This window comes from Lissotriton helveticus, chromosome 5_1, assembly GCF_964261635.1.
Source record: "Lissotriton helveticus chromosome 5_1, aLisHel1.1, whole genome shotgun sequence".
NCBI classification, from domain to species: domain Eukaryota; kingdom Metazoa; phylum Chordata; class Amphibia; order Caudata; family Salamandridae; genus Lissotriton; species Lissotriton helveticus.
The window spans coordinates 1051665573-1051685675 of record NC_136065.1 but is presented as its reverse complement, the minus strand read 5'-3'; the positions used below and the strand labels follow the sequence as shown (position 1 = coordinate 1051685675).

General features: G+C 45.7%; 1 protein-coding gene across 4 annotated transcripts in view; it reads right to left on the bottom strand.

The window, feature by feature from the left end:
- The window catches only part of ARHGAP19 (Rho GTPase activating protein 19), a 368551-nt gene that overhangs the window by 71519 nt on the left and 276929 nt on the right, over window positions 1-20103 (bottom strand). For all 4 annotated transcript variants that reach the window (XM_078643585.1, XM_078643586.1, XM_078643587.1 and 1 more), the window contains exon 8: window positions 6739-6942. In XM_078643585.1, coding sequence (XP_078499711.1) covers window positions 6739-6942 — 204 coding nt within the window. The remainder of the gene's footprint in view (window positions 1-6738; window positions 6943-20103) is intronic.

Below are 20103 nucleotides of genomic sequence, written 5' to 3'. Positions count from 1 at the left end.
CTTGCCTCTCGTATGATATCCATGCAGTCTGGAGGCAAGTTGAGGTAGCCAAACTCTAAGACCTCAGGAGCCAGATCGCCAGGTTGAGCTGTTGCGGATCTGGGTGCTGAATGTCGCCATGGCTCTGCGTCAAAAGTCTGGGTGTGAGGTGCAGCCTTTGATGCGGTACCACGGAAAGTTCTAGAAACGTGGTGTACCTTGGTTGGCGTGCCCACGTTGGAGCAACCAGGATGAGAGTCATCAAGTGTTGCTTCAGCTTGCGTGCCACCAGCGGTATTAGAGGTGCTGGGGGAAAAGCGTACGCAAATTTGCCTGACCAGTTCAGCCATATCGCATTGCCCTGCGACTGTGGGTGCGGGAACCTGGCGGCAAAGCTGTGGCATTTGGCGTTTTCCCTTGTGGCGAACAGGTCTATCTCTGGATGACCCCACTGCTGGAAGTACGGGTGGAGTACTGATGGATGTAGCTCCCACTCGTGCTTTTGGTGGCTGTACCTGCTGACCAGATCCGCCATCTGATTGTCCTTGCCTGGGAGGTGTTCTGCCATGAGGAAGATGTTCCTTTGAATGGCCCACTTCCACATGCTCTGAGCCAGATGAGACAACTGTGGAGAGTGTGTACCTCCCTGCTTCTGAATGTAGTACATTGCCGTCATGTTGTCCGTCCGGATCAACACGACCTTGTTGCACAGATGTACCTTGAATGCCTTCATTGCCATGAAGATTGCAATCAGCTCTAGGAGGTTGATGTGCATCTTCTTTTGCTGCGTTGTCCATAGTCCCTGCACCGTGTAGTGGAGTACATGAGCTCCCCATCCCTGGAGAGATGCGTCCGTTGTTAGGATGATTTGTGGCACAGGCTCCTGTATCGGTCGTCCCTTGCAAAGGTTGTGAGGATTCCACCAATGCAGAGTTGTATGCACGACCGGTTACCAACACTAGGTCTCTCAACTGTCCATGAGCCTGAGTCCACTGATGTGCTAAGCACTCCTGAAGCGGACGCATATGTAGTCTCGCATGTGGGACTATGAAGATGCAGGAGGCCATCATGCCTATCAACTGCATGAACACTCGTGCTGGAAGCGAGTGATGTGGTCTGAATTTCTTTATCAGCAATTGAATGCTGTTGATCCTCACTGAGTTTGGCTGTGCTGTGGCTGCCAGAGTGTTTATTGTTGCGCCCAGATACTGCCGTACATGGGCGGGCTGAAGGTGTGATTTTGGGTAATTTAGTGAGAATCCCAGATCGTGAAGAAGGTGAATGGTGTGGGACATGTTGGCGGCGCACTGCTGGGCCGACTTTGCTTGGACAAGCCAGTCGTCCAGATAAGGGTAGACGTGAACGTTTTGTCTCCTGAGGTGTGCAGCCACTGTCGCCAGGCACTTTGTGAACACCCTGGGCGCTGTAGTCACTCCGAAAGGGAGGACTTTGAATTGGTAATGCTGATTCTGAATGGTGAATCTGAGGTATTTTCTGTGTGACGGATGTAGCGGAATGTGAAAATATGCATCCTTTAGATCTAATGTTGCGAGGAAATCCCCCTGATTGAGCAATGGAAGAACCTGCTGCAGTGTTAGCATGTGAAAGTGTTCTGATAGAATGTACTGGTTTAGGGGTCTGAGGTCCAGTATGGGTCTGAGGGACCCGTCCTTTTTTGGGATTAAGAAGTACAGGGAGTACACTCCTGTGCCTCTTTCTTCCACCGGCACGAGCTCGATTGCCCCTTTTTGCAGCACGACGAGTACCTCCTGCTGCAATAAGTGCAAATGCTCTGTGGACATAGGACGGTGTTTTGGGGGTATGGTGGGTGGAGTGGATGTTAACTCCAGACAATAACCGTACTGGATAAGCTTTCTGACCCACCTGTCTGTGGTGATGGATTTCCAGACTGGCAGGAACTGCTGGAGTCTCCCCCCGACCGGTGTTGTATGGTCGGGGGGCAGTGACAAGGCGTCACTGTTTGTTGGCGGCGGAGGATCGGAAGCTGTTGTTTCCACGACCTCTGCCTTTGGCGCTGTTTCCGCGATAGCCACCTCTACTTTGTTTGTTGTACGTGGTTTGCGCGCCACTCTTATTGTACTGTGTTTGCTGGGACAGCTGGCCTCTGGAAACACCTCTATTGCCTGAGCGACGAAAAGAACCACCCCTGAACTGCTGCGACTGGAGAGCCCCCATAGACTTTGCAGTCTCAGTGTCCTTTTTGATTTTCTCCAGGGTGGTGTCCACCTCAGGTCCAAATAAGTGATCAGGGTTTACAGGCTGATTTAGGATGGTGGTTTGTATCTCCGGCTTGAACCCGGAGATTCTGAGCCAGGCCTGTCGCCGTAACATTACACTGGTGTTAATGGCCCTGGCCGCGGTGTCTGCTGCATCCAGTGCACACTTAATAGAAGCATTTGAGATGAGTTTCCCTTCTTGTATGAGCATCTCTGCTGCCTCTTTATATTCATCTGGCAAGTGTTGTAACAGGGTCTCAAGTGTATCGTAATGTGCCCTGTCATATCTGGCTAAGAGTGCCTGAGTGTTTGAAATGCGCCAGATATTGGCCGCTTGAGCCGCCACCCTTTTCCCTGATGCTTCCAGCACTTTAGATTCCTTGTCAGGGGGAGGAGCATCACCAGTAGTTTGTGAGTTTGCCCTCTTCCAGGCATTGGAAACAACTAGAGAGTCCAACGGCAACTGGCCCTTGATGTAGGTAGGGTCCCCGGGCGCTGGCTTGTACTTCTTCTCAATTCTGGGGTTTATAACCCTGGCCCTTGTGGGTTCTTTAAAAATGTCTCCAGCATGTTTTAAGACACCCTTTAGCATTGGCAGAGTCTTTACGGTCTTCTCAGTGGCGGAAAAGGTGTCAAACAAAAAATCCACCTCAATAGGGTCAGCATGGAGCTGGACACCATGATTTTTGGCTGCCCTTTCAATAAGCGCATTAAATGCCGCTGAGTCCTCAGTAGGCGATGTTTTCACGTTATACACTTGAGTGTCTGGGGCAGTTTGTGGATCCCCTGGGTCAGCAGCATCTGCCCATGTGTCATGTTGATCCTCAGGATCAGTGTCGGCAGGGTAGTTGTACTCATCATAGTCACCTTCCCCAGCCTCCACCTCTGAGTAAGTGGGCGAGATTGTCCTTAATGCGTTTCAACGATTCCGACACCTGCTTCGAGAAGGAGGCGAACGGCTTCGTCGACTTGACAGGTTCCTTTGAGCCAGCACCAGGTGCGGACTCGAGGGTGGTAGTGCTCTTGGCCTTGTCCGGCCGACGCGCAGGATCGACAACTTTTGTAGCTCCGAGACCTTTGTTTGTGTCGACGGCCCTCGGCGCCGAAGTCTTCGGGTCGCCGACCTTGACAAGTGCTTTCGGAGTCCCAGTCTTCGGCTCGACACCCTTGAGCGACTTCACCGGGTCGATAACCTCTTTAGGCCTTGTCTGCACCAATAGGTCAGAAGTCTTGGAGCCGACCAAGGCAACAGGGACTTTCTGTTTCGACGGCGCCTCTAGCCCTTTCGGTTGTGTAGACACCGAAGCTTTCTCTTTCGGTTTCGATTTCACCAGTTGTGGCTCTTTAGAAGCGTCCGTAGTCGGGCCCGGAGGCGAGACTGTGGAACCCAGTGTAAGATCTTGGGTAAGGCCATGTGGCGATCCCTCGACCTGAGCCGTATGTATCGTTTCAACGGGGCATAGCTCCTCGCTTGAGCTATCTTCCATGGCCCCATAGGCCCCATCGTCGTCTCCTACCTCGTAGACGACTTCTTCAGCATCGAGCATTTCTACATCAGCGTCGTAGTTGGAGTCGATCTCCGCTGCTGAACATCGGCTCTTGATCTTCCTGCTCGTCTGCCTCTTCTCTGTTTAGTCGAATAAGGCCTGTAGCGTCGACCGGGCCTTGAGCACCGAAGAGCTACGCGACTCCTCTGGATGTCCGACTCGGGAACTGAGCTGGAACAGAACTGGGCACCGATCGCAAGACAATACCGACGATATAGGAAAGGCCTTTGGGCCAAAAAGAAAAGTTTCTATTGATTCCGAACTTGAGTGATCAAATATGCATCCGAACCCAATGGCGGAAAAAAACAATCTGGGGATGGAGTCGATGCCCATGCGCACTGTAGTCCAGGGGAGGAGCCACCTATCTCGTGATACTTCGAAGACTCTTCCAGGACAACAATGTGCAATCATACGGACCCAACACTAGGCGGCAATCTATGCAATAGATATGAATTCAGCAGCCCACATGCCTCGAACATATACTTACGTAGTCGTCTATATGATCCAAAATCTGAGTCTAGGTTCCTGTAACAGCGGAACATGTAAGTGGGATTGGGGGAGCATGCAAGAAGATATTAAACCTAGCAGAGAGGCAACCATCCTGATCCTATGGGATCGTCAACATCATCATCTGAAACAAGAAGCAGCTCTCTATCAAAGGTAATAGCACCATCTGTGTGTACACCGCTTCAGCAAAATAAAATGAGATTAAAAGTCTGAATACAGATGAAGTGCTTTCACCACTACAGAGCATTGTGCATACACCCTCAAAGAACTAGTTACCTTCTGTAATGTTCTATCTGGTGGATACTATCCACAGATTGCTCACCTAAGACTACTCCTCAGGGGTCAGACTGGGTCCGGAAACATTTCCTTAGCAGGGCTACTGTGCACCACTAGGTAGCGTCATGTGATTGTGTTGGCTCCGTACAGTCTTGGAAGTGAAGGAGGATGGGCCCTTATATGTGTCAGCTCTGCGCGCTGACTTCAGCTTATTTTATTTCCCTTTCTGTGCCCTCAGAGGCAGAGCGTGAACAAATGGTTGATACCAGTGTGCTGAATATTGCCGGTGCCCTGGAAAACTCATGGGAAAGTGGTGTCGGATGAGGAATCTGCTCTGTGAACAGAAACCTCGAAGGTGTATGACGGACATTGTGATTCCCTTGATTCTTTCTTTTAGATATAGAGTGGTGGGATAGGGGTTTAGTCCTACTTCACTTTTTTCTGTGTGAACTTCGATTTTGATTTACTGGAGGACTCAGAGGACTATGATTCTGGACCCAACCACTAGACCACGGAATAATGCACAGCATAGTGAACGCAGAAAGATTCACGCTGCAAAACTGGTTTAGGCACCTTAAGTCTAAAACAGGACTATTTTGTTCCTAGTGCCCAAAAACATATCTGAAGTACACTGCTCTTCCCAATTTACAAATGAGCACTCCATCCATGGCACCCTTCACTAGAGGGACTGTATCTGGTCTTGGAGGAGGAAATTATGTTTAATTGCGCTAATCAGTTTTGGTAGGGGATACATTTACTTGAGGTTGTGACACAAGGATACAACTGTAAATGCTTAAGAGACTAATTAAATTTCTTTCAAGCTCAGGGAGAACATCTTGCACCATGCCTCCACAAAGTGCGGCATGGGTTGGGATGCTGGAACCCAACTTTGTACAGCCTATCCTCGCCCTCATCGAAAAGGTTAGGCACATAAAATGGATGGTACTCCAACTGCTGGCGAGTCCACGTATTGAGTCATAGAACCTTGATCACACATGATACAGGAGCATTACTTTACTCACTACCTATATAGCAAACAGGTCCACAATCTCAAGTGCACATCTACTGGGCAGGTTGGAAATAGCCCATTTCTCTAGAAGAAAGGCTTTGGTCACCCCTCCCTCACCCCTTCATAAAGGGGCTATAGCAATTACTCATCAGGTCCCCATATTTTGCTTCGACTTGCTTAGAATGCAAGTGGTACTGAGAGCATGAACGACAAAGCCCCCATCACATCTGGGTGCCAGTAGATCCCAGACCTCGTCTCATCCAGATTTCTGAGGAATCGCTTTAATTTTGCTCAAACGATCATAGTATAAGCTCGTGGGCAGCCTTTAGAAAAAATGGGTCCCCTTCAGGTGATTTGCATTTAAGTACCATCAAAGTGGAAACTGCCTTGGTTGCTGGGACACTAAGGCAGTGCTCAGCTAGGCTTTTAATAGATGAGACATGCATTTTAATGCCTGCCACAGTCTCCAAAGTTTAAATTGATATAAAAACGTTTCCATGCTGCACAGGAATCAGCAGTCCTGGAATGCGGAGACAAGAACAGCTTCATTTGTGTAGCCAGTCCGAAAACAGATTGCTTTCTGTGTTCGGACACCAAATGTGGCCATTACTCTGGCCTGCAAGCAAAGCAGGTCTTGGTGGTTTTTCCAACCAAATTTCTTTCCACAGGCAATCATAAGACACATGACAGATTCTACATGTTTTTACATGCAACACCCTTTGTTTAACCCTAAATAGCTGCAGAACCTAAATAGATAAATAAATGTTGCCACACAAGAAGCAGAAAAGGGGAAACATACACTTTAGAAAAAGTAATAAAAGCCCAAAAGACTTTGAAAAGAAAACGTCTTGAGCAACAAAAAAAACAAAGAAATTCATCCTTGGAAGGCAACAAATGTGTAAATCCCCAAAGGTGCTCATAGGTCCTGCATAAAAAAATTAATCTGAGGTAAATTGGCTTACTCAGGGCTGATCTCTCTGCTCTTAAGTAAGCTCCAGTCACCAGACTCCCATTCTTGATGCATAATAAATTATCTTATACCAGGTCCAATTTCAAACAGTCATTTGGACTGTGGTGTAGAGTTCAATTCTTAAGAAGTGTGGATCGTTAATTTACATTCATGTCAAACATGTAATAACGTAGTGGTTTCGAAATTTGCACAATAATACAAGCTCCCAGGCACCTGTTTTATTAGTTTCTTCTTCTTTGCAGACTCAGGCATGTTATGGACATGACGGAAGAGCTCCTTCAGTGCTTCTTCGGTGCGATATTGCGTTTCCTCCTGCTGAGCAGCAGTTGCATATGAGGAGCCCAACCGGCTTCTTTTTTCAGACTTGAATAGCGGATCGTCTTTGAATCGTTGAGCTGGTAGCAGATCCAGATCATCCTGAGAGAGGTTCAAACATAAAAAGAAATAGCCATCAGATGACAGTGTTTTTTGGAACTTTTAATCACCATCACATTTGAAGTATCGGTCGCAAAAACACATTTAAATTACACAGTATGAATGAATGAATAAAAACTTTATTTGGTTACTCAAAACCATTAAAATAAAAAATAAAAAGACAAACTTTGGTGAGCATTATTTTTATGTCAGGGATTAAAATAGTGAAACAGAAAAAGGGAAAGGAACAAAAAAAAACATTATAATAATAATGAGACTTAAAAATGAGTAAAAACATAGTTAAAAAAGCTGAGTTCATTAGGCCGTATCATCGTAGGCTGAAATGTCTCATAACAGTTCAAGGCCGCTGGCCTGATTAGGCTGGGCCATCAGCTTGCCACGTGTCTGTTGTATAAATTTACTGAACACAGTCATATCTTTCACTATATCCATTGTGAATAGGTAATTCACCGCCTCCTTTGTCGTTCTAATTCCTTGTCTGAGTAGGATTGGCTTTAGATAGCGGTTACGCTCGACAGACAGCCCCGGGCAGCAAAACAGGATGTGAGGGAAGCTCTCTTGTTTATACTTGCATAAGCGGCATTCAGAATGTGTTGTCTCAAGTCTATTCGTGGCGTAAAGCTCTTTAAGGGGCAGCGGGTGTAATCGAAACGCTAAGATCCTATTGACTGCCATCTTGCCCACAGCTTGGATAAGGTGCTGTTTCGAGGACTGTGCCCGCTGCGGGAGTGTTAGCGATTCGTGTAAGCCTCTTAATTCCAAAGCCTCCAGGTCAGTGATGCGCGAGCAAAGCCGGACTTGTCGTTTCGTTGCGCTTTTAATGGTGGCATAATTAAGTAACTTAGGGTCCCAGTTATTCACAGCAAGGTTCAGAGTTTCTTTTGCGGAGGCAAGTATATTTGACCATGGGTTCTCTTTTTCCAGAAAAATACTCTTTATGCTGGATTTCAGAGTGTTTTCTGGGGCTGCAGTTGTGAGATAGAAATATTTACTAATTGCGGCCAGTTCCTCAAGCTTTTGTTGTGTCAAGCCGAATTCGAGCCGTATCAGAGTGTTTCTGGTGCTAGATGGTAGGTGGAATAATTTTTTATAGGTCGAGCAGTGGATTTTTTCCAAGGTGCTTGATAGTTTGCCTGGAAAGGCCTGCTGCGCGTAGTTTAATGATGGTATTAGTTTTGCCCTTAATACTCTTTGTATTGCTGTTGTCGTAGGGCTGTGTAGAGTTGCGTGCAGCTTCCCCAGGGCGTACAAGATACTTTTCCCTTTTGCCCGTATTTTCTCGAGGTGTGTTCCTGGTCGCCCTGTTTCACAAAGCCAAACTCCCAAGTAGTTGTATTGTCGTGTGCGGTCCAACATCAATTGTCCTATCTTCCATTTTAAGGTATTTTTTTTCGGAAAAGGACCAAATATTATTATTTTTGATTTGGTTGCATTCACGATCAATTTGTTTTTTGCATTGTAGGTGCCCAGTGCCATTAACGCTTTTTGCAGCCCAATTTTAGTGTGGTCTAGTAATACCAGGTCGTCAGCGTACTGTAGTAATTGGATCTTGGTATGCCCAAGGCGGGGAGTTGCTAGTGATGCTCCCATCAAGGCTTTGCCCATGTCTGCGGTGTATAAATTGAATAGCATTGGGGCAAGTACGCATCCTTGCTTCAAGCCACGGTTGGTGTCAATTTTCTCTGAGGCTGACATGGTTGACAGTTTGATTCTGACCCATGTATTTGAATATAAAGATATAATTGCTTTTAGTAATTGTGAGTCGATATTCCATGTAGCCAGTTTTTGCCAAAGAATAGAGCAGTCGACACCATCAAAGGCTGCAGTATAGTCGATGAAGCATGCAAAGATGGGGAGAGATTTTCGTGCCACTGCCTTGTGTGTTAGGTATGAGAGGGCTATAATGTTATCCACTGTTGAAGCACCTGGTCTGAACCCTGTTTGATAGAATGGTAGGAGGCCTTCATCACTGGCCCAAGTTGAGAGTTCTATTAATAGGGTATTGGCGTAGGCTTTTCCCTCGATGTCAAGGAGTGCAATCATCCAGTAATTTTGTGGATTTGATTTCGACCCTTTCTTATAGATGGGATGTAGGAGCGACCCGCGCCAAGAATCTGGTACATTGCCTGCTAATCGACATTCCGCATATAACACGGACAGTTTTTCGGACCAAAAGTCTGTGTCTTGCCTAAAAAGAGAGCCCGGCAAACCGTTGAGTCCTGGCGCTCCATTGGGTCTGATTTTTTTTAGTATTGTGTTAACTAACTTTTTTTCCACTATGTATGAGTTTTTTTGGTTAGACAGTTGTGTTACGTTGTCTAATTTTGTTTTTGATTGGTTTTGGATGCCTTCCTCCTTATATAAAGATGTCACGTGGGCTATCCAGGTGTTGGAGTCAATTGAGTTTTCTCTCTGCATATTTCCTTGATTTAGAGTATTGAGATATTGCCAGAACTCTTGCGTTTTGCTGGGACTCAACAGTCCGAAGATTTTTAGCCATTTTGCTTCAGTTTGTTTCCGTTTTGCCGCCCAAACCAGCTTTGAATGTAATTTCGCTGTTTCCTGCACGAGTTGTTTATCTTTAATTGAACCGGTTTTCCGGTAAGTCTTTCGGATGTTGCGCACTAATTTCGCGCTTTTTTGGATTGCAGATATGTCACCGAGGTTTTGCCTCGGGTGATGGTTGGTCGTTCTCATTATCCCTTGTTGTAGGTGTGTAACCAGATTGTGGGCAAGCTGGTCCCAGTCTTTAATTATGCCCCTGTTTGTTTCCTTTAAAGTGCCATCCATCCGAGCTTTTTTCCATTCCTGAAACTTATGTATAGGGCCTGCGTCCCATTTAATCCTTCTTGCCAATGTGTACTGTTCAATACCGGTTGTCGATCCCAGTAATTTAGGTATATAGTGATTGTCCGCTTTCAGATTTAAAGTTGTTATTAGAGCCGCGTGATCACTTTCCTTCTGTTGCAAAACTTTGTACCCTGTCGTCAGGCTCTGTAACCGAGAACTTAAAAGTATGTAGTCAATTGTGGTAAGATTGTTGTACGTTGGCGGGCAGAGGTTTCCTGGGGAAGCCTTTATGGATAGGGAGTGGGCTGATGCCAGCTGGTAGGCATGTAAAAGTGCGTTGAATGCTTCCGTCGCCGGGGATGTGTGGCTTTTTACTAATTTGTCTCCAATGTTGTGTGTGTTGAAATCCCCGAGTATTTTTGAGTCCATCTGGGCAAATTGTACGAGAAGATTTTCAATGTCTTCTAATAACTCAGAGAGTTTTTCTTTTTTCTCCTGTCCATTTGGATTATAATAGACATTAATCAATAATATAGACAATGTGCCCTTACTTGAAGAGAAGCATTTCAAAATGCCGGCCATGTACAAGTTTGACGTTGTTGGGATTTCCCTAAATAGTAACTTCCGTGAAAGCCTAATGTAAGTGGAAATGCCTCCAGACGGTCTTCCAAAGATATTCTCTTTAACAGCCGGTTTATGATAGTCCGCAAATCCCCTGATTGAAACTGGTTTGATAGCCCACGTTTCTTGCATACAGATTATGTCTATATCAGTGAAGAGTTGGGATGTAGTGGGATTTTGTGTTAGTTTTAGTATCCCAGCTACATTCCAGGACATGATGGATAAATGTTGTTCCCCAGTTGGCTCCCTTTTCTGTTCTAGAACTGGTGAGTCTGCCTGCCAGGGTGGTAATATAGTCTTAGTTGCAACAGTACAGAGTTTAGGAATTACAAGTTAGGGCACGAGGCACCCAAGACCAGTCTTCATGTGAGTTGTTCTGAATTGAGCAGCTCCGGGTGCCTTTACTAATGTTTGTAGTGACCTTAAGCAGCCCATCGCTTGTCAATTTTATATTTGTTCCACTTTCACTCCCATGGAGTATAGAGAGTGTTTTTATGGGTGGGAGTGACAACGCTACCTTCGGGTTCTCTCTTTGTTTATCCAGTGTTCTGGGGTCAATTTGGCGTTGCAGGTGGGCGTGTTTCAAAGGCATAGGATATTTTATTGTCGGCCGACTCGTGATCTTTATGCCCCAATCTTCTAATATTTGATGATTTTTTTTTAGTGTGTAGATTATATCTGGATTTGAGAAAAGCAATGCTGTGGTTTCGTTAATGTCACCTGAGTCGTGCATGAAAAAGGAAACTGTGTCGATGTCAGTTGACGTTATATTTTCCAGGCCTGGGATGTTCGCAAAAAGTTTTAATAGATTGCTACGGTTGAGTATGTCCCACTTGCCCTGTGAGGCATACTCTGGCTGGAGGCATAGTTTCAGATCATCCTGTGTATATGGGATTTGTCGCTTGTGTGTCCCTTTTATGGGAGGGTCTTGGCAAATTAAATCCTGACGGGTTTGTCGTGTCCCAGCGGTTACGTCATCGTTCGCGTGGTTTGTGGGACCCATTTTTATTATCTGCGGCAAAGCTTCGCTTGTTTTGTTTGATACTATCTTACTGGAGTCAATGAAGACCTTCCCGGGTGTTCTCTGGTTGTCTACCTTTGTTGAACTTCTGGTTTTGCTGTGTAAAGCTTTGTCCGTTGCGTTAATCGGCGTTGGGCTGTTTCGATAAGGTGCCAGGAATGCGGGCAATCCATGGCTGCCTACACGAGTAGGTTGTTCCTCATGGAGTTCGAGATGCCCGCCCGCTGGGCTCATTTTGATTGAGTTGTCCGGCCAAATATCTTTCCCGTCTGGAGTTGGGGGATTTTGCTGTGTGGTAGGCACGGCGTTGGTTATACTGACCACAGGGTTTTCATTAGTTTCCGGCTGCAACCACAACCTAATTGAACCATTTTGAGTCTGATTGCTTCTTCTTTGTTTGTTTAACTTTTTTAATTTTTTCTTATTTTTCCGGGATAGGTGGCCGGTTTCAGGGCTTGTCGCCTTCAAACTGATTAAGTTTGCTTGTTCTTTAACGACTGTGCTGTATTCGTCTAAGGTGGTTTGAAGTGACCTACTTGTAGCCCTGCTCAGTTCAGCTGCCGACGTCTTTGGGATGTCCTGCTGGGGCTTTTTGCCGTTAGAGTCGATAGTGGTCTGTGTCCTAAGTGGACTGTTGTCTATATTTGCCGACTTGGTATTTTCACTGCTCCTGTGCCTGCTCGTTTCTGCTTTTAGATCTTCAACCAGTGTATTCATTATTGCCGGCAATTTTTCCAAGCAGAGCAGCACCGGGCTACATCCACAATCCTGTGGATTAAATGTGGTTGTGGTAGATGCCTGGGCGCGTTGTATTAAACAGTTCAAGGCTTCTAGTTTTGAATCTATGCCTGATATCAGGCCAGCGACTGTATGCAGTAGGCTTATCTGGACGTCTAACTTGTCGGCGTGCATTATGGCTGCATTTACCATCGAGGCCAAGACGTCATTGATCAGTGCTAGATGGTGGTCCAATTTAGCCGGCTGCTTCTCCGGTATGTGGTCCAATATGTGATCCCCCTGGGCTTGCAGACTATAACCAATGCCCTTATGATCAGGACCAGGACTAACTAGGATTGTTGTAGAATTTTGGAAAGGCTCTGAGTGTGCACTAAGTGCTGAGGTATGAATTTCGCCCCCCCCCTTATTATGGGACAGACCTGCCGGCTGTACATTGGTTGCGCCGTCAGCTGGAGAGACCCTTTGGTTGTCCCGGGTCTGTTGAGCTACTATTATATGGGGGCTAGCTAAACCGGCGTTGTTATTAGGCAAGGTCGATGCGGGTTTTATTTGAGCTGGTAGACCGCCCGGTGCTATGATTATTTGTGGAGATAGCGGGATTGCTGGGCACAAAGGAATGTTTTTTCCTGATGAATGAGCGGCTGTGTCCGGATTTGTTGTGTCATTGTCTTGGTCTACGTACAAATACGCACTTTTAGAGGTTTTGTGAGGAAAAAAGTCCCGTATGTCTCTGTTGTAATTAGCAGTATTGACGATTATTTTTCTATGACTACTTGATGGTGAGCCCTTCTCTAGTCCTGGCATTGGCCTGCCTGGGGGCGCAAGCTGACACTGTTGGAGCTTGTTTGCCTGTGAAGTTGTTGGTGAAATGTCTCCGTTGTAAATTACTGTTGCCACTGCCTCTGCTTCTGCTTCTCTATGATCCAAGCCCATGTTAGAGGCCCCTCCACTAATGGGGTACAGCATTTTTTCTTTAAGGCGCTTTGCTGTCTTGTGAGGGCGGGGAACCTCTTGGCGCTGTAGGAGCGTCAAATTTCTTGTTCTCATTGCTGCACCACCAGCTATTTGCTATTTTGCGCTGGCAGTTTAAAGAGTGTGAGAAACTGGCGAGCTCCTAGGTGGTAGATTATGACTAGGAAGCTTGTTGAGCTCTGCAGTAAGGCTCCTGGAACAACTTGAGTCCTGGTTACTGGCTCCTGTAACCTATAATCTGACCTGTAACCTAAGGCAGGAGGTTTTTACCAGATCTGTCCAGTTTTACCAGTTTATAAGACTGCAGTGTCTTTTCCTGAGAGTATTCTATAGCTCTCAGTGCATGCTGTAATTTTTGTGAATTGCAAGTGTTAGTATCCAATGGGGCGGGATGAATCATGAATCAGGCGCGTAGGTGTCTCTGTGTCTCTCTCTGGGGCTGAGGCTGAGTTATGGGCCGGATGAGGCAGCAACAGCCGGAGCCGCGGCAGCAGCAGCTGCAGCAGGGCAGGGCAGGGCAGCTTACGAGGATCCTGACCAGCGAGCGGAGCACACGAGGGAGACCGCAGGCAAATCAGACCTAGTCAGATTTCCTTCCCGGTCAACCCCCCGGGCTCTTACTTAGCGGCTGCCTCTACCGGCAGCCGCGCTTGCGTCCTGGCTCCTGCGCCTTGAGCTAATTTTTGCGGCCTCACCTCTTTGGCCGAGCAGATGGATGTGCGACACGCGAGGGGGTGCAGCCTCTCCTCCTCGGCAAGAAACGCTAGAAGCTGAAGACACCGGGAACGCTGTCGGCTGGTCCGCCGCTGCTTTCCTTCGCCTTCTCCACCGACTGCTCTCTTTTTTACACAGTAACTGTTTTCTGTTCACTATTTTGTCCAACCATGTAGTCCCGACCAACAATCGGACAGCTTTTAAAAGCATCTAGTTAAAGGCCAGACATTTAGAAGTCCCAAACTGGAGGACTGCATTTTGGAGTTCGGATCGCTCAGCTAACAAGAGGCCTTTATTCCCACCTACATCAGCAAAATAAATATTTCTGCTGCCCATTTAAGATCTGGTTATTCGCACAAAACGTATTGTGATTTTTAAAAAGTGTTCCCATAATTTTTTGTATACTACAACGAGCTGCCAGGGGACATGCCATGTTATAATGGTACATGAAAAATAAAAATGTAGTCACAAACAATAGACACATCTAAAGGTAAATGCCAGGACTGCAGTAATAGCAAAAGAATGAGCGAGCAAAGCACTACTGTCCAAACCATGAACAAGTTGCATAAAGCAGTGGTGGCAGTGTACTGGATTTTTGTGAATCATTAGCGCAGCTAGACCTTTTTCTCTGTGTTAAGAACAATGTGGTTTAAGGACCTTGATCTTTTGAAGCTCACTTGCTATGTGAACCCCAGATCCTTGTGCGGAGTACATACATGTCCAATAAGTGTGCCGGACTCTGTGTAGTAAGGGTCTGAGTACTGGGACCAGTGGAATCCTTTTTGCATTGCCTTCGTACTTCTTAGTGGCGTACCCCTCATTCCATGGTACTAATAGAACTTAATGCAGTCTGGGACACCCCGTCTTCATTTCTTACCGTCAGGGGGAATCCCGTGCATTCCTTGTGGCATAGGTAACACAGCGGACCTACCTCCTGCCCAAGGCATTCCATGTAATGCAGATGACCTACTTAACCCCTTCCGCGCTCATGACGAGCTCAGCTCGTCATGAGTGACGACGCTCGTACGCTCATGACGAGCTGAGCTCGTCATGTAACGCGTTTTTTAAAAAACCGCAGCGCGCATGCGGTTAACAATCCACGTGATGTAGGGGACCAGCTTACTACCGAAGGCTTCCATGCATTCCAGGCAACTACTAACCAGTACTTCCTTGATTGCCATGTAAGACAACGGGCATACATACTGGCCTAGGCTTTCCCTAAATTTAAAGAAATACACAAGTGGCACATACTGTCAGGGGGGTCTTCTCTGAAAAATCCATGTAACACAAGTAATTCACCCACATACTGCGCAAAACTAGACTAACATTCCAGTAAGTCTCCTACAACCTGGGGCTCTCACATAAAGCGCCTATATACTTGCAGTTGCTTCCTTGCATTAGAGGTAGTGCAAGAAATATAATTAAATGTGGCATACTGAACAGAATGAAACTAAAGGACCTACATAGATCCGAAGACGTTGCTTTCCAATTAACACTAGGGGCACATATGCTGCCTGGGCTCTTCGCCTACTGTCGCTTACAAAACAACTGTGAAGGATGTTGATTAGACGTTTGCTTCAAAGCACATAGGCACAACTGTTTTTATTACCTTTCTTTAAAGGTTCTTTAAGGCAGTACATGATAAATGCATTTTTAATGTGCATTGTAATATTTCTGCAGTGTGGGTTATGTTTTTTTGGGAGGGGCTGCCAATGGGGAAGTAACTGTTGCAACCTTTTCAACCTTAGGTGAAATATTTTTCAACTAAATTATCAAATATAATAATGACATATTTCTACAAGTAGTAAGAACTGGTTGGTTCAGTACGTGGGAATTTAGTATCCAATCAAATGTATTGGAGGGGAATAAAGTATGCTCACGGAGTGCAGCACAAACTCTCCTTAAGTTTTTCCTTAAACCCTCTTGGACAACCGAGAAGTGCAATTTCTCACAAATCTGTAGGCAGAAAAACTGGTTCGGCGTTTTGTGTTTCCAGTTGTCTCTCTACCCTGTACTGCAGAAACAGCATAAGTGTAGGGTGATGATTCTCACAGCGAGGTAGTCTCCAGACTAGCCTTAACCACCCTCAACAGAAGCACACAGAGGTGTGCACTATCTGCACTTGGCTATGAACAGCCACAAAGAAAGTGACCTGGAAGAAGATAAAGCGGTCGTTTTTTCTACAAGACCCTTCTCACTCAGAACAACAGAGACTGCAGCCCTTCACCTCACCATTTACCAAGTGGTGGTGCTATAGGAAGACTCATCAGCAGCCCTTCTCAGCAAAAATAGCTAACTGAATTTCTATAAGAGCACTGTCTCCTTTGTCCTAACTCCATGGTCTAGATCTCCTCCCTCCTGCATCTCTCTTGATACACGTCCACTGTCTGGAAAAAGAACAACACCCTCGTCGTGTGCACAGAACAGGCCAGATGCATTCAAATGGAACCCACAGGCCTTCATCACTCTGCTTCACTTATACATTTAATGCATTGACTACAATGGCAAATACACAAACATGCACAACATATGAGATTAAGTGACAAGGTATGAATCGGACTGTAAATTGGTAAGACACTCTCAACCAGAACCAAATATCTATTTTTTGTTAGTGAAAAAGTAATTAATTACAGAATAGTTGGGCAGATCTTTAAATGAGACCTTCTCTATTGTCAGCATCAACTCCTCCTCTGCAGAATACAGACCCTGAATCAACGATGGGATACTCCAGACTATGTTTAAAAGAGCTGCTCTAGGCTTGGCACACAGCAGGGTCAGACTTTTAATGTTTAAATTATGTGTACACTTCGGAAGTGCTTCTTTAATCTGTCTGCCGCGGACATGGAGTACTATGTATACGGTTTCTTTCTAGAGCTTATGTCCTCTGATTGCTGGCTGTCTCCGAAAACCTATAACTAAGATCCTAAAACCCTGCATGATAAATTGAACTGGATTCCTTTCCTTTCTTTCTTCCGAGTGACCCTCTCACCTTTCATCTTCTGCTTGCCTGACTGCCTCAATCATTCTTATTGTAATTCTGCAATTGGCTGACACATTTCATAGATCACAACCTCTCGTCTTTAAAATCCTATCCCGGTATCCCAACGTTACCCAACCTCCACCAGCCTATCCATCTCATCAAACATTCACTGGAAACCACTAATGATTGCACCTAACTGGTGTCAATATAATCTATCGCTAAGTAACTGGAGTAATTTTGTTTTCTCGTGAGTTCATGACTAATTGCAATAACCACTTGATTAACTGATAACCTTTGGTTCGGGAGTAGCATACTGCTCGTAAAGCACTTCAACTCCTCGTCATGGGTAGTAAGTGCTACATAAATGCAATCACAATTACAATCTCAGAGCCCTTCATTTGCTGCCAGTTTGTTAAAGGATGGATCCTCTTTAAGTCCTTGCCTTTGACCCAAAGGACCATGTATTCCTGTGACCCACATTATCTGGCAGATAGGATCCAGTTTTATGATTCATCCAGTGTCTTCTCTTCTTCTCATGCCGCACTGGCAGTGGTGCTTCCATGACAAGTCAAAAGCACTGAATAGTCCCAGCCGTGTGCGGGGACCATGGAGCACTTCTCCAATATATCTTCTGAAGTGTAGATGTTTGCCTTTCTTAAGGAAGGACTGCAGAGCCACTTAAGGTAGAGTAATATTAAGCAGCCTGTAGGAGACCGCTACAATGGCCAAATTCTTCATTTTACAGATAAAAAAAAAGGTTGCTAGGAGAAGTGTATATACATATAAATGCATAATGCTTTTGTAAAACAATTCAAATGTCTTTCACAAAAGCCTTTTTTTCAAGAGTATAGAAATGAAGAAGCACAAGACAGAGTAGTCTCATAGGCTGCCATAATAAGAGCTGAAAATAGAAGTGGTGCCTTTAAGGCCACAGAGACCTCCAGTATCACATCATGCTTTTGAGGCAAAGAATGAGGATATGTATAAGATCTACGAGTATCTCAGTCTATTCCATCGGGGAGGAGGGAGGGTTGCTTATGACTTATCATGGAAATACTCCTACGAGAGTACTGGAGTTACAGGTAAGAAATTATTCCTTCTCCTGTAGGGGATTTCCATGTATAGTCATAAGCACTGCATCGAATAGCAAGCCTATCCCTACTAACAGCGATGGAGAAGACAGAGTGAATTGCAGAAGCTATTTAAGCAAATAGATTTTTGAGGGAGGCCTGCCCTAATTGGGAATCTGCCTTAGCATCAGCACCAAGACGATAATGTTTGGCGAAAGTGTGAATAGACCTCCATGTAGCTGCCTTGCAAATCTCTGTAATGGGAGTATTCCGCATTAGGGCAGCACTGGCTGCTTTAGCTCTAGTGGAATGTGCTTTAGGTCTTGCATCAAGTGTTTTATTAGCTTTCTGATAAAATAAAAGGATGCAAGAAACAATCTTGAAATGGATTGCTTAGACATGACTAGACCAGTGTGGACCAGACCATAATTAACTAATAATTGGTCTGATCTGTGGATGTTGCGTGTTTTATTGAGATAAAACTTCAACACTCTCAGTACAACTAGAGAATGAAGAGTTCTCTCAGCTGATGTGGATGGATTCTGAAAGATGTTGGTAATGAGATAGTTTGATTAACATGGAAATCTAAAACCACCAAAGGGGAGAATTTTGGGTGCGTTCTCAAACTTTAGAACAATAGAAAACTGTGTAAGGATTGTGAGAACTAAAGCTTGGACCCGGCGTGTTGATTTAATGGCTACAAGGGAAGCTGCTGTTTAAGAGAGGTGTGAAAGAGATGCGTTGTGTATGGGCTCAAATGAGTCCTGCATAAGGTGAAAGAGGACTACATTAAGTTCCCATGGAGAGGAAGGACGCCTAACAAGAGGAAACACCTTCTTCAAACCCTCCGGAAAAACTTTGATGACAGGAATTGTGAAAAAAGGGGATTTTGAAAAAAAGAATTATGTGAAAAACATTTCCTGTTTGCAGTAAGAACTGCTAAGTGAACTTTTATGGAAGAGAATTGGAGGCCAGATTTTGCAAGATGTAATAAGTATGGAAGAATAACATTTTCCTGGCAAGTTGAAGGATATCTACTTTTGGAGGAACACTAGATGCGAAACCTCTTCCACTTTAAGGCATACTCTGACCGGGAGGATAGTCGTTTGGCCTCTTTCAGAATTTCCATGCATTCTTGTGGCAGGTTCAAATGCCCATATTGTACTAGCTCAGGAGCCTTGCAGCCAAATTCAAGGATAAGAGATTGCGGTTTAGTATCTGGCCTATGAATTTTGTCAGCAGGTCGGTTCTGTATGAGTATCTGAGATGTGGACCCTGTGACTGGTGAAGTAGGACCGGAAACCACCACAGACGTGGCCACTTGGCGCTACGAGTATCATCTTGTCATTGGAGCGGGAGAGCCTGATTAGAATCGCCTGGATCAGGGGTATTGGTGGAAAAGCGTAAAGAAATTAGCTAGACCAGACAAACCAAAAGGCATGCCCCATTGTCCCTGTTTGGTAGCACATCGCGGCGAGGTTGTGGCATTTTTTGCCTTGTTCGGTGGTGAACAAATCTATGCTGGACTTGCCCTGGAGCTCGAAGACTTTGTGAACGATGGCGTGGTGCAAGATCCATTAGTGGTTTTCTTGCAGAACTCAGCTGAGGTCATGACTATGTGCGCTCTGCTCGCCTGGAACGTGAGTCGCTGTGATCCGTAGATTTTGGGAGTTAACCAATTTCATATGAACTGTGCATCAGTAACAAAAGGCCTGGACCTCATCCTCCCACTTGTTGAGGTAGTACATTATGATGGTATTGTCCTTTTGAACAAGCAGGGTCTGTGTGAGAATGTGCCCTCTTTCTTGCATGGTGTGCCCCACTTATTGCTGAATTGCTGATGTTCTTTAACTGAGAGTGCCCTGGGCTCCTGCTAATCAGGTACACAGGGCCTATGTTCCTTCCCTAAAATTGCAGGTCAGCCCCAGGTAAATGGTACCGCAGGTACCCAAGGCACTGTGACCAGAGAAGGCCTCTAAGAGCTGCAGCACTTATTGTGCCACCCTTAAAGGCCCTGAACACGGACACTCACACACTGCTTTGCAGGCTGTGAGTCTTGGTGCGGAACAAAGTGAAGAGTCGACATGGCACACATCCCTGTGTGCCATGCCAAAAAACCACTGCCCTGGCATACATCAGTCACCCCCCTAGCTAGGTGCCCTTTGCCAGTGGTGAGGGTACAGGTGCATGAGCCCTGTACCCCTACAGTGCCAGAGTCCATTCCTGGGCACTGTAAG